Here is a 14,623-nt window from a genome sequence, read left to right as displayed (position 1 = left end):
TACTATAGTTTGCTCACATATCCTTCAAAATTTAATTTCTTCCATGACAAATGTAATGTATGAAGTGAAAGTTTAATTTTCTGCATAAGAATTAAGAGACGAGACTGCAGTACTAAAGCGTTTAAAATGAAAAGATGACATCAAATATTAAGATACACAGTTCGAGAACCTAGAAAGTTCTGATTTTTTATGTTATTTTGTCATTAGGGAAGGGGGTAGATCTATGCCACAAGATACGCAGAACCTGGAACCAGAATATATAGCAGAAGGGTGTTAATTTATATGCCAGAAGATATTGTGAGTTTACAACCATAAAAGCTAAAGCAAATATTCAGCACCATAACCAGACCTATCACCTATATATAGTTCCTTCTGAATTAACTCCACCATTCCACAAAAATCTCCCCAGAGAAAACACAGAGCTTGCAATCTGGAGATAAGATTGATGAAGTCCTGTCTTCTCCACAAACCACAGGCATAGCCCACTGGTCTTGAGGTTCTTCCATAGCCTAGACGAGATATGTTTGTCTTGGCACACTTACTTCGACTTTATGGTGACAACCCTGCGAAGCCTGAACTGCACTTCCGAGTGTGTGAAGTAATCCCCTGATGGTATCTGGTAGTTGTGGATCCTGTCATCTTCTTTGGTCACCAGAACCATGTTTATCCACAATTCTGCCATACCATCAACTGTGATTCTCGCACACCGTCACCGCCAATGAAGCGAGGAGCTCCACAGCTTGGTGTTACCTCTGTGTTCCCTTGTTCAGAATTTGTCATGCGAATGCATCAATATAAAACGTTACAAATGGAGCAAGTAGAAAATTTGAACTGAGCAATTGCATACTGATGCAGGAAGTTTGGCATTTCGGCAAGACAGTCTTATGATGCAACCCTTGGCTCTTACTTGGCTTTGAGGTATCCATGAATGCACGCCCTTCAGGACATGGAAAGAGCTTCCAAAAGAACGGAGTCTAATCACCTGAACAGCCCATGATATTTCTGATTATACTTCAACCCAGTGACATGTGCAGTCCTTCCGCTGCACTTTGTCATTGCTTTTATGTACAGATTGAAGTTATCTTAGCTGCAACTTCCACACTAGAAGGTATCTAAAATCAGACAATTTGTCCTGCTGGCAGTCCCACCATGATCCATTTGCAGACAAAATTATACTCTGCTATATATCTTCCATAAAACATTTGAAGCTATAGAAGCTGATGAGATCAGAGTGAAAGAACACACAAATCCTAAATTTAAGAAAGTCACTCTTTATATTAAGATAAGGAAAGTAGGAAATTACTCCAAAGAAATTGATCTAAACTGAGATAGATAATTTTGCATTTTAATTTAAGCAACAAATCTGTACACAGCTAGACATATCACCTTTTTAACTGACATTATGTTAAATCATCTACTTTTTAAATTTATCAGAATAATCAGGCTAACCATTATAAGATCTTGAGTAGGCATGGTAAGGTAAAAACATGATGTGATGAGAAAGCGTACTAATCACAGTGTGCCGTTTTGGAGTCAACCTCTCTTAACACCTGTGAGCTGCAGGTGTCATTCAGCTGGTATCTCTGTTTAATATTACTAAAATGGAAGTATTAGACCTTAGTATCTTCAATTAAATCTGCAACTCCCACTTACTTTGGATCTCCTATTGGCCCCAGATACTTATCTCACTGCCTTCCTCATGATCTAAGCACCACCTGAACTTGTCCTGGAATTGTACCTTGTCGGTCAATGACCTTCAATTCAAGCATTTGTTTTAGTGAAAACCTTCAAATCTAGAAGTTGCATCTTCAAGCAGTATAGTTGGAAATGTCTGCAGTTTTGCCAAAACTAAGTCAATTGAGATGCAACCAAATGAAAAGAAGACTCTTATGACACTGAAAGACTAAATGATTTAGTATGACGCATGTCAAGCCTGCTAAATCAAGAATGTCTGGGTAAAGAAAAGGGTTAGACCATCAAAAGTAATTATTTAGTCCTCCAGAGATACCTTCTCACAATCAACAGTCTATCCATAGCCCACAAGAGCCTAAAAGCTTCTCCCCGCTAAATGTCTTTATACCGGGTTGCAGTCAGACTCCCAGATCACAATAGTATTCAGTTATCACTTGTTAGTTACCACTCATTGCAGGAATTTCGGTTTTGGATGATAATTGCTGATATGCAATATTCTGAACAAGTACCAGAATATTCATGCTAAGTAGGAAATACCAAATGAAAAATCAGATCTTACAGAATGTTAACTAACTAAACTGAAAGGCAACTATACGCAGATCATGGTACTTTATTTCTTAAAAGCAGAGTTGCTACTCTAATGGCACTTGTTCTCCACAAAATTATTCTCTCAGAACACTCTGGAAATACACGAACTAGATCTTGCACCTGTGATACGACACAACAAGACCTCATAACCAAGAAAGCTCTCAGAAATTTGTGGCAATACTTGTCACTAGTCCTAGATTTAGCTGAAATTCTGCACCTAGGAGGTGGACAGACAACTTCAAAATCCAAATAAAACTTCAATGAAATTAAAGAAATTATTAATGTTTCTGCTACTGAAAAGCTTCCAAAAGCAACAATTTTTGAAGTGAAACATTTGAAACAATGTGATGCAGACCATCTCGGTATTGCTGTTCAAGTTTTCTTTTGGGTTTTTTTTTCCCTTTTCCTCTAATTTTCCTAGTTAAGTTTCATCACAAGATTTCAAGCACAGTATCATGTCATCTGCAAGAAGTAACTGCGAGAGTCATTTAATAATTATTGTTATATACTGCAACAGAATGAAAATGAAAGACTCATCAAGGAAAGAACAAACTACAATTTAACCTAAAACTACTTTATTTCTGATTCAAACTAAAGGAGGAAACCAGAGAGCATCCAAGTAACACGACAAGCAAGAAATTGCACCAAGAGATAACAACAAAAAAATTGTTTACTTAATTACTGATAAATAGAGGGTTGCAATTCATTTGTCATTTGATCTCAGTACTTTGTACTTAAAGACAATGAATGAGTACATAATCACAATGACAGAAAATTAAGACTCTGGGGCACAACTTCATTGTGACTTAGTACATACTGAAAAGAAATCTGCAGAAAGATTTAACATAAAAGAAACAGGATAAGACCTTCCAAATTTATGAAAAAAGCAGTTTCTAGTTTCTACTCAAACAAACATGATCAAAAAAAGATATATATAATAGATAGAGGAATCATCTCATCTTCCCCGAGGATTCACTAGCTGAGAAAATACAGCACTGGTAGCAGCATCTTCAACATCATCGTCAGTGGCTGAGTGTACTCCCTCTACCATGCTCACACTGTTATCAAAAGGTTCTGCTTGTGGTAGTAGTGTACCTGGAATACTCTTTATGCTGTTTTCATCTGGGTCAGCAAGTGAAGAAGTCTCCTCAAGCTGAAGAGCATACTCAAGATTCCACAACACGTCTCCCATTGATGGCCTATCAACCCCCTGCTCCGCCAGACATTTCTCAGCAGTATCCCCATATTTCTTAAGGGAAGCTGGGTTGATCTTCCCAATCAATATTGGGTCCATAATCTGATCCAGCATGCCCTTCTTCTGCCAGCTCATTGCCCACTCCGCAATATTGACCTGATCCCTTGGGAGCACAGGGTTAAGAGCAGGCCTTGCGCACAGGACTTCCATCAGCACAACACCAAATGAATAGACATCAGACTTCTCAGTTAGTTGTTGTCTACGAAAATATTCAGGATCAAGATATCCAAAGCTGCCTTTCACTGCAGTGCTCACGTGTGTCTGATCCAAACTCGGGCCAGTTTTTGAAAGGCCGAAGTCTGCCACCTTAGCGACAAAGTTATCATCCAAGAGAATGTTTGTGGTCTTCACATCACGGTGGATTATGCTCTGAGCAGCACCTGTGTGGAGATAATGCAATCCCCTAGCAGCTCCAATGCAGATCTCTAGACGTTGTCTCCAGGACAACGATGGAAGGTTGGAACCATAGAGATGGCTCCTTAGTGGCCCATTTGCCATGAACTCATAGACAAGAATCATCTCGGACCGCTCATCGCAGTAGCCTATAAGTGAGACCAGGTGCCGATGTCGAAGCTTGGATAACATCTCAATCTCGGTATGGAATTCAGCCAAACCTTGCTCAGACCTTGGGTTTCCTCTCTTCACAGCAACTTTGGTACCATCATCTAATGTCCCCTTGTAGACCTTACCAAAACCCCCAACACCAAGAAGCAAACTTTCATCAAATTTGTTTGTCGCATCCATGATCTCCTGAAACATGAATATTCGACCAAGGTTTGTAGATGCCAAAGAGATACAGCTAGCTGTTCCACTCTTCTGAGAGGTCATTGAAACCTTGCTGATAGTATGAGAATTTCCGTATAGCGGCAGAGGAAGCCATGTGTGGCTATGTGGATCAGTTTTTGACCTGCGGAACATGAAACAGCAATAACACAGAGCTACCAATGCCACAGCTGCTACAGAACCAACAACCACACCAATTATGATTCCCAATTTGTTCCTTCCAGAGGATGAATCAGGAAGAAGATCACTAACAGCATATATCCCGTCCAAGCTTTTAACATCATTGCTAATCTTCATAATCTCCAAACCATTCAGGATTGCATTGCTGAAATCAGCCATCGTGTCGGGACCAACACTGACTGTCAGGTTACTCAAACCATTTGAGGAATTTGAGACAAAATCCTTGTAGTATGGTACGGAAAGGTCACCCTTTAGAGATGACAAATCTAAACTTGCAATAGCAATATCAGAATTCACATAGACATTGAAGACTAGAGTATTTAGGGCCTTGCTGACAATATCGCAGAAGTGGAGACGAATCAAGTATGAGAAGCTTGGATCCACTGAGAAGACCCATGTGATGTTGAAGTTTAAATCTGTAACATTTGCATCTCCCATTGCTTCTGAAGTAGAATAAACCCACTTTGGTGCTGTTTCTGCAGTCACCCCATCATGGTACTTTATGGTTATAGGATCAACAGAAACCTTCACAGCAGAGCTGTTAACATGAAGATATGTACCATCAGTCTCCCAAGTTCTCCCAAGTGAATCATTCTGAGGAGTCAGCAGAGGGCCTCCCATATTCAAGCGATACATGGTTTCAAGACCGAGCTCTGAGAGACCGCTAAAAGGACCATCAGGTATGGCAAGGGCCTGATCATAGATCAGTTCATCAGGTACAGAGACAACTTGGATCCCATTTACAAACGTCACAGAGCCATTTGATGGGATAAAAGTTAGGAGCAACTCATCAGCTGTCACATTCACCAAATACTCCTTAAAAAGGTAGGACTTGTTGGAATTCTTGAAAGTGAAGTTGTTCATGAGGACAAACTCATCAGTCACCACAGTAATCGGAGAGGAGCTCAGGTCGTGGCCAGAACTGGGAAGAGGGCAGAAATAGAGGCGGACCCAATGCCTTCCTGGTTGCTGGATATCAAACTTGTAATCTGCGGGCTCTGAGAAGATTCGAAGGGACTGGTATACAGGAGATGGTAGTGAAGAATCTGACACAGAAAATGTCCCATCTCCGGAAGTTCTAAGAACTACAGAAGAATGCTGTGAATCAGGAACAAAGACCTGACCTTGGAATGTGACATTCTGTGTAGACCCACAAGCAATAAGGTAGTTGTCCGTAGGGGTGAATGCAGCAGAAGAAACATCAATAATGAAGGTAAGAAAAGCAACAGATAAGACTAAGAAAATCCAACTCAGCTCTCCCATACTTCCCATCTGCAACACTAACTGAAAAGCAAAATCAAGCAGACTACGATAGTATTGCTCAAGTATGTGGGAGCCTAAATCACCAAATGCTCAACTTTAAGTCCCCCAATTTGTACATCACCACAATATACCATCTTCTAACTGCAGTTCCTCTTAAGATCTGACAAATTCTCCTAGCAGGCAGAATAGAACATCACTAAGTTCTAAGATCCCAGAGAATCACAGGTTCCCAGAACCAGAACCGGCAGATAATAGTAATATCTTCTTTGCTAAAATTATGTTCTTATAGAAGACAATGCACAGGGAAAGCTCCCCCAACCTTCAGGATCAAATTGACACGACACTACTTCTGAGGTAGAAAGAAAACAGAAGCAGCATATCTAGAGGAGGGGGAAAAAATCTAGTCCTATTTAACGAAATCTCAGGAGAAGAAACTCCAAATGCCACTTAATAAAATTCCCAAGACAAACTAAACCAAGAGTAGAAAGAATACTCCCGGAAAGGAAGAAAAAAAAACCAAATCCTTACAAATAGAATAGCTCTCAACACTCAAAATCTCCCGACCAAGATGGAAGGAACAAAATGTTACGTTGGAGAAATGAAAGAAAGCACTCAAGAATGAATATTTTCCACCAATTTGTACCTCTCAACAAGAGCCAAATCCAGTTGAGTGCTCCTAGCTACTAGAAACCCAGAGGAGGAGGAATGCAATGCGTGGCCCTGGACCATCCCTTGAGGCTTTTTCTTGGGAACCCAGAACAGCTCCTTCCAGCCTGTTTGCTTAGGCTGTCAATCTACAGAGCAGCAGCAGGACCCACATCAAATTACCACCTTTTTTTTACCCAAGAAAAGGGAGAAAGACATAAAAAAAAGTAGGAAATTATTACGAACTTTCCCATGCCCTTCGCCTTCGGTGGGAGAGACGATACTCAGGGCAAGTTGGTCCAAAGTGATGGTAGGTGGTGAGGAAGAGGTGTGGAATTATGTTCAATTTCTTCTGAGATTTTTAATATCACAACCAACTATAAACTCCTCCTCAAAAAAAAAAAAAAAAAATACACACACATATTACATATATATATAAAGATATTATTAAAGTAAAATTTAAATAAATAAATAAATAGTGACGGCTGTTACGCAACTCTTGGGAACCGCTTTAACGGCGTTAGTGGGGGGGGGGGGGCCTCGTAACGGCCGTCACTATCAGACAAGATCCAGCTCCACTAGTCCATAGATAATATTAGAAGAGCATAATTTGGAGATGTTCAAATTTGTAGTTTGAAGAATTACGTTTGAGACCTATACAGTGATCATTCTATAAGCAGCTTTGATCCCCCGGCCTACGATGTAATCATATTTTCATCTGCTCTCAATTTTTTATTTCATCCCATCCTAGTAAGTTGTTGTAGCACATAAATAAAACAACAATTCGATCCATTCACCTACCACTTCCACAACTCCCACCCACTTCATGAAACATCTGTACTTCCATGGAAGAGCAGACCCACTTCTTCAACACCTCACTGCATGCACATACATCCTCTGCCCCCAAACTGCCGTAGGAATTTGCCACAGCCAAAGAAATAAGAATAAATCGTCTAAAACGGGTTTAGTTGCGACCAGTTGGAATTGAGGGTAGTGACCTAGTGGAGGAGGCCTGGTGCCCTCTCAAGTGGAGGACAGAATGCCCCCCCACCCCACACCCCCAAATCCAAATAGGACAAATTGACAGTAACCCACCAAAGTTTTTCTTCCTTAATTCGATTTCTTCTGCACGTTAAATTATAAAAGAAAAAGAATCAGCAATGTTTATATCTATTGCTACTTATTTATTAATTATGTGGGGAAATATGAACACCTTTTTGGGCCCCTTTACAGTTTGCAGAAGCTGTCAAGGCCAATTGTTATAAAATTATAATTGGTGTAGTTTGGAGTGGTCCTTGTTCAAAGTTGGATTGTTAAGCGGTGGCTTAGTCGTCTTGATCCTGACACAGCTAACTAATGTTTGGCATCCAATGTCATTAGCACATGATACTATTTAATATCTACGGAACGGAAGCCATGCATCATGGCTCATGCATGCATGTGTAGCTGTCCTATTCTTTGCTTTAATTTTATGAGTTTGTCATGATAGAGAAAGTAAGACAGGATATAGGATGCCTGCCTTCTCACTCACTGTCATAGTATTCTATTCCATATTGCATATTGGACATGAAAGAGCCGCCATACCTCGCCTTCTTGTTTATACTTACTTCCCTTTGTTTGCTGCTGTGCAGAAAATATATTTGTGTGTGATTAATAGAGTAAAAACGACTACTTATTTGTCCTTGGTACTAGATCTTCGTGGCTTCCATCTGCACGTAAGACCAAAAGGAAGCAAGAAATTAAGCTTTTCCAATCTCTCACTCTATCTCTCTTTTTGAACTCCTTACATAAAATATATTTCCCTTTGTTTGCTAGTATTAAGATGGGCCCCATCAGAGAGATTGCTTGCGGTGATACGGCCCATGTGGTCACATGCAAAAGTGCAAGCAAACCACTTATAGGCTATAAGGCACTAAAAATGAAAAGAAAAGAACAGAAGAGTTTCTCGACTCTTATCCGTATCATTCATCTAATCACGAGTGCTGTATCCCATTTGACTTCAGCAGTTGGATCTGGATCAACAGTCATATTTATATTATGCATATCTTAATACGAGTTTAATTGTTTTGTCAAAATAAATAAAAATATTTCAGTACCTGCACTATTTCAAATATTGATCTCTCTTAAAATCCCCAATTTGTGAGCTATTATATTCACCGGATAAGCCAAGAGCAAAATTTTATAGCCTAATCTTGGATTTATACTGATGTATGAGCAAAACTTATGGAAACATCAAAAAATCATGATTTGAACAAATTTTGTTCTGTTCGGGGGAAAAGGAAAGGCTACATATCGATCCATATGCCTGTGACAGAAATCAATAGAACTCGAACATAGAAAGTGCGAACCAGTTAACCCAATATAAATGCATCTGCGTAGATTCTTGGGCAAAGCTACTATTGCCAAAAAAAAAACCAGTAACATGTCTCAAAATCTAGATAAAAGTATTGAGAAAAAAGGATCAGCTACTAATAACATCTAAAATACAAATAGTCAGTAACCGAAAGAACAGCTTGAGTTTTTCTTCTTTTTTCCTTTTGCATACTATCAGTGGTACAGACACAAAAGATATGTAGATGGTACATAATTCTCTACCCATTTCGTGATCTTCCACCTCTGCCGAAGAAATGGCGACCTCCTCTTTGATGAGGCTTTCTACCACGAAATGATGAGTTCCCAGGATTAAATTGAACGGGAGGATTTCCTCCACCTTGAGTGGGTGGTTGCTCCCCGTTACTCTGCCCACTAGGAAACCCAGAAATCCCTTGAGCTTGCATATTGCCGCAACCATATGGTACTTGGCCAAAGCTACCCTGCCCTGTAGGTAGATAAGGCATGGCACCAAGTGATGGATTCACTGGTCCACCAAGCCAAAGAGAATTTGAAGTGAGACCAGTATTGGGAAGAAACTGTTGCTGAGGTGGCACTGCATTCGGATAAAAGTTGAAACTTTGATTTTGATATTGTTGTGGATAATTATTATATCCCATCTGCTGGTTTTGCATCATAAATGTTCCAAATCCACCTTGTATTCCCAAACTCTGCTGCAGTTGAGGAGGACATCCAGTAGGCCAGACAACATTCTGTTGCTGCTGTAGTAACTGCTGAGATTGATCAATAAGGTAACTGCCCATAGGAGCTGCAGGTGGAACTACTGGTGTCATTGCAGGAGCTAGTGGAAATGCCAGCGACATAGCAGGAGGTAGTGAAACTGTAGGCACCATCGCAGGAGCACTAATGCATGAGCTTCCAACTCCTGCAGAACTGCTGCAACCATATGTATCAGCATTAGTTGGCACCTGAAGAATGTTCGAGGTACCATGCCATGATTGCCCTAAAGATGCTGGCGGATGACGCATCACAGGCACCATCTCCTTTTGGATGCCAGCATCCTTGAGATTCGTCCTCTTCCTATCAACAAAAGGTTTCCGGTTGTGTTGCCTATCATCATTCCCTCTCTTTGACTGTCGCAGCGACCTCCTGTACTCTGCTTCCTTCTCATCATCAGAGAATTCAATCTCATCGGCCAGCTCCTCATCATTATCACCTGATGCATCATACCCTTTCCTATAGAGTTCCTTTTCATTAAGAATGTGATTGGCAAACTGCATAACAAAAGAGACAGCAGTGCCCATGCTGATTCCCGCAGGCAGCTCCTTGTCAGAATTGTATCTGATAACATAGTATGGGCACTTCACAGGCCCAAATACTTCATCAACCAGACCTAATGGTATTCTGCTTTCTGTTATCCAGATAATAGAACCCTCATTGAGAGGATTATGTTTCTCTAAACCCTCAACAATGACTCTATCACCCAATATCTGAGATAAGAGAGCAGAAGACAGCAGTCATATGCTAGGATCAGGAGGAAGGGAAGCATGTAGAAGATGAGAGTTACCATTATGTATAAGCACTTAAGAGAGAAAAAAAATGTGCTCTCAAATATAGTTCGAGTCTAGGAGTTCAATATGAAGCAACCATCAACAAGGCTAGAATTACCTCATCAAATGATTCAAGACTCCCACTTGATGACTCAAGCTTGATTTAAGCATGAATTGAATAACTCAATAAAGCTTGATTTTGAAGAACTGATTGGATAGATCCTAAGAGGGAAAGAGATGTATTGAACCATTATATCAAGATCTAATGGTCCCAAAATATACATAATATATTGTAGTATAATATATAAATCAATTCAAGCCTTATCGAGCCAAGCTTGAGTGAGCTGGCTTGTGCTCAAGCTCAGCTGGAGTATGACAATTTTAACACCTTATTCTTTTGGACAAAAGGTATGAAGATGTATTTACTGGTATACACTGCTAACCTTTTTTTTGCATATGAGAATCTTTTTCTCCCTTAAATTCAACTTCATAACACTTATATGAGGCAGTAAGCAACATGCTCTTTTGACATAATGAAAAAAAAATAATCAAAATACTATGCTTTAAAGCTAGCGTGAATGTCCAAAAGAAAAAAAAATGTTTCATAACTTACAGATAAAATTACTCCCACAGGCAATGTTTGATGATGCGGTTCCAACTGGATATCAATTTTAGGAACAGGAGGAAGAACCTGCAGTATATGCTCACTAATCAGTACCCAAGAAATTCAACCTAAAGTTACAAACAAGCTAGTGAAATCATATAAAAGAAGCTACTGTAGAAGTCCAAGGAAAAGCATATCACTGAGGGAAAGAGAAAGAATCTTGAATATATTCAGAGTATATGATGGAAAATGATATTCTTCTAAAAGATTAACAGCAGCTAAGAAAAGGAAATAATTTTTGCGACACTAGAACTGGAATTGGTAACAGACTAAACTGAACTTTAAAATAACAAGTTTAAGAGAGATAAAAGCATAGAAATTTAACGTTCTCAACATTAGCTTTTCTGAAATATATTTTATGTAGATAAATCACTCAGCCACTGCCCATGTAATCTGCATACTGTGGTATTTTCAGAAAAGGTCATTGCCACCTACAAATCAAAATATCATTGTCTAGTTGCTGGAACAAATTAACGAGTCCAATTACATAAAACAAATTTCAAAGGTGCTGAGGCTTACTTGATAATATTCATATTGATAAAGTCCCACTCCTACTAAAATAAAATACCAAAGAAGCAAGAAAATATAAAGTGGTAACTGAGGCAACAAAGTTAATTTTGGTATTCATATTTCTAATAGATTTATACACTAAGGAAAGGTACAGTTAGTCATATTTACTAAACTTGCGTATACGCAAAAAAATATTTTAATCACTTTACTCGACTTTCCTTAGTTGGTTCACATTATCATGATATATAACAATTAATAGCATTCATATCTGAAATATATTCAAATAGTCATACATGAAACATTGAAACTTAATGGTCACACTAGCTAACTTACAACTATAACTAAAAATTTAGGAAACACTAAGTGGCCATTCTTGAGATAGAAAATATTACTGACAAGAGAAATTCCAAGAAATAAAATAGGAAACCGACCTCAATTTCATGCTTCGACTTAATGGGACCTTTCATATTGCCCTCATCGTCATCGCTGCCAACTATCTCACCCTCTTCAAAGTCTACTGCCTCATCCATCACTCTAACTTTTTCTGTGTCATTGCCATCATTGTCATCACCTTTATCATCATCATCCTTCTCTTCTTCTTCCTCTTCATCGCTTGAAGAAGAAGATTGCTGGCTCGAGGAATCATCATCATCGTCTGAGTCATCCGACTCTGTTTCGCTGCTCTCCTCATCACCTTCATGGGCCACCTTAACTGGATCGCTGACAACGTAATCTTCAGCAATTTCACTTCCTTTAACTCCTTCAGGACATTCATCAGCCTTTTCCTTTTCTCCACCGCCGGCTCCACCTCCGTTATCCATCGGTTTCTCCGCATTGTCCTTATCCCCAATCATCTCCAAGCACGAATAAGCGTGTCCACCATCCAAGTCTTCAACCAGACTAACATTTTTCATCTTTTCATCGATCAATAACCCAGACACCTCTGTCTGAACCCCAAGATAACCCCTCTTGGATCCAGACTCATCCGAAACTGGACAATCGTCACCAAGAACTCCGCTTGGATCGACCCCATTTGGGTTATCGCCCTTGGCGTCATCCCCGGACATCTGGGCGTGGTCGAAATCTACGAGCCACTCCTTGATCGGGTCGAAATCGGGGTGTGGGTCAAGGAGAAAGGAGTCGAGATCGTCGAATCGGGGAGGCGAAGAGGGGGATCCGCCTCTAACGGAAGAGCTCCACAGCCCCACCATGGATTAGAAGATTAGGGTTCCTAGGATGGAAGTGGAGATCTGGGGAAGCTACGAGACCCATTTATGGAAGGAGAGGAGGGTGTTCGCGGTATAATTGGAGAGCGGCGGAGCTCTTTATCTGGGAGGGTTTTGGAACAAGGGTTTAAGGGGCGCGGGCGCGACGCGCAGAATAAGCTAAGGGGGGGATCCTGACTCTACTACAAATCACAGCCGTCCACGATTATTGGTTGGGCCTAGTATTAGACCCAGTCGTTTTCGGCTAGGCCCTAAGTGTCTCATGGGCTAGCACTACAAAATCTATGAAGAAAAGCTCAAAACTTTTTTTGTCTTTTTTTGTCTTTTTAATTACTGAATAGTAGAGTAGAGAGAGTTGTTCAATTAAATGAATTACTATTGTAAATAGGAAAGTGGAACTACTAAGAAAGGCACTTTTCTTTTATTTTTTTTATAATCAAATATTAAAAAGTATAGAAGTTATGTGAAAGTGATAGGTTTCTCCTCTTACATTTTAGTTTAAAGGGTTAATTATGCTGACATCGTTTGTAGTATACTTGGTTTTTACGAAGACTTCCTAATTTTTTTAGGTTACAATGTCATCTCTAAATTTTGAGGCAAAATGAAATGGGTAACAACCCCGACAAAAAATGCACAATGACCGACTATACTCTTAATAAGTTAACAAGGTCATCAATTTATCCATAACCAGCAAAATAAAATAAAATAATTAAATTACGCACTACATCTCCTTCCCAAATCTTGCAATTCTTCCTCCCCAAACCCAACCCTCCTTGTCGGCACACATGGACGACGCAATGACCAAGGGCCTTCATGAGCCACTTCACGAGCTGTCGTCGTCCTCACCCTCGGCACTTGCCCTCACCGCCCGCGCCACCGTTCTCACCGCCGCCCTTATTGGCCACCCTCCTCCTCGTCTGTCCAATTCGATTGCTCCACCACTTGTGACCTCGCATGCGCCGCGCCATCGTTTTCGCCTACCCTCGCCCTCATTGCCCGTGGTTGCCCTTGCCCTCACTACCCATGGCTCGCACCTAATGCTGCCGACGATGAGATAGGGAAATAGAAAAGGGGAGCATAATTAAATCTAATTTAATTAAAGGGTTAAAATAAAATTATATTTAAATCTCTATTAATTTAATACATATTTAAATTTCTATTAATTTAATAATACATACTAAGTCATTTTGAAAAAAAAATATAACTACTAACTCGCCCTATTTTTCTCACGGTACAATAACAGAATATTAATATTGAAATTTTTCTAAAATTTAGAGGTGATATTGTAATCTAGTGATCTCCGTAAAAATCGGGTATAATATATCAGCATAATTAACTCAAAAGACAACGCAAAACTTTGACCGGAACTGCTTTGAACTTAACGCTTTTTTCTTTCATTTGTCGCCATGACTTAAGAGGGATATTCCGTTTTCCAAGATTTCCATGTTCATGTTAGATTCTTCCACCACAACGAAGAATAAAAGGAAAATAAGTTTAAAAACAAAAACATGTGGAATTTGCTTGGCTTGCAACCCAAGTTAGGTCTCCCGAAGAACCGGAGTTTACACTTCACAACTTTGCTATAAAAGGTTGTGCGGCTCTCCCGTCTTAGAAAGTCCGATGTGCTACCTACCATAGTTGAAAAGATCTGAGAGATTCTTTGCTATCATAATTACCGATTAATTCGAGGTCAGTTATTGAAATCTTGAATAGTGTCAAATCTATCTTCTTCTTTTTTTTCCATTACGTTCAGTTGAATTCACTCACGCATTGCCCTCGGAGTACGCTGGGATTCATGGATGCCTCTTATTTCCTCTCATATTATTCGAACTCTTAGTTAGCGACCACATAGAGACGGATGTATGATGATATTTTTCACGATCCAGAGAGCTTCTTATGTCTGAAAAATCACTTGCTTAGTAGTTAAACATGCTTA

General features: G+C 39.7%; 2 protein-coding genes and 1 long non-coding RNA gene across 4 annotated transcripts; 1 reads left to right on the top strand and 2 right to left on the bottom strand.

Annotated features, from left to right (window-relative positions):
- The first annotated feature begins 356 nt into the window (after positions 1–356).
- LOC140784819 (uncharacterized) lies at positions 357–1,126 on the top strand. The gene is made up of 2 exons (XR_012108319.1): positions 357–743; positions 856–1,126. It is a non-coding gene; the product is annotated as an uncharacterized lncRNA (long non-coding RNA).
- A 1,806-nt stretch (positions 1,127–2,932) lies between these two features.
- LOC140784818 (receptor-like protein kinase THESEUS 1) lies at positions 2,933–6,737 on the bottom strand. 2 transcript variants are annotated; one of them, XM_073132396.1, is made up of 3 exons: positions 6,653–6,737; positions 6,405–6,555; positions 2,933–5,934 (listed from the first exon to the last, which is right to left on the bottom strand). In XM_073132396.1, the coding sequence occupies exon 3, from the start codon at positions 5,768–5,770 to the stop codon at positions 3,236–3,238; it is 2,535 nt and encodes an 844-aa protein (XP_072988497.1). In that variant the 5' UTR covers positions 5,771–5,934; positions 6,405–6,555; positions 6,653–6,737; the 3' UTR covers positions 2,933–3,235. The 2 variants fall into 2 exon arrangements, with proteins under 2 accessions (XP_072988497.1, XP_072988496.1); XM_073132395.1 differs by having other exon boundaries at positions 2,933–6,555.
- A 2,020-nt stretch (positions 6,738–8,757) lies between these two features.
- Positions 8,758–12,838, bottom strand: LOC140784864 (uncharacterized). The gene is made up of 3 exons (XM_073132454.1): positions 11,893–12,838; positions 10,901–10,978; positions 8,758–10,227 (listed from the first exon to the last, which is right to left on the bottom strand). The coding sequence occupies exons 1-3, from the start codon at positions 12,670–12,672 to the stop codon at positions 8,998–9,000; spliced, it is 2,088 nt and encodes a 695-aa protein (XP_072988555.1). The 5' UTR covers positions 12,673–12,838; the 3' UTR covers positions 8,758–8,997.
- Positions 12,839–14,623: the final 1,785 nt, after the last annotated feature.

Source organism: Typha latifolia, chromosome 3, assembly GCF_019914945.1.
Source record: "Typha latifolia isolate L0001 chromosome 3, TyphaL0001v2, whole genome shotgun sequence".
NCBI classification, from domain to species: domain Eukaryota; kingdom Viridiplantae; phylum Streptophyta; class Magnoliopsida; order Poales; family Typhaceae; genus Typha; species Typha latifolia.
The sequence above is the reverse complement of the archived record's forward strand: the minus strand, read 5'-3'. Positions and strand labels throughout refer to the sequence as shown.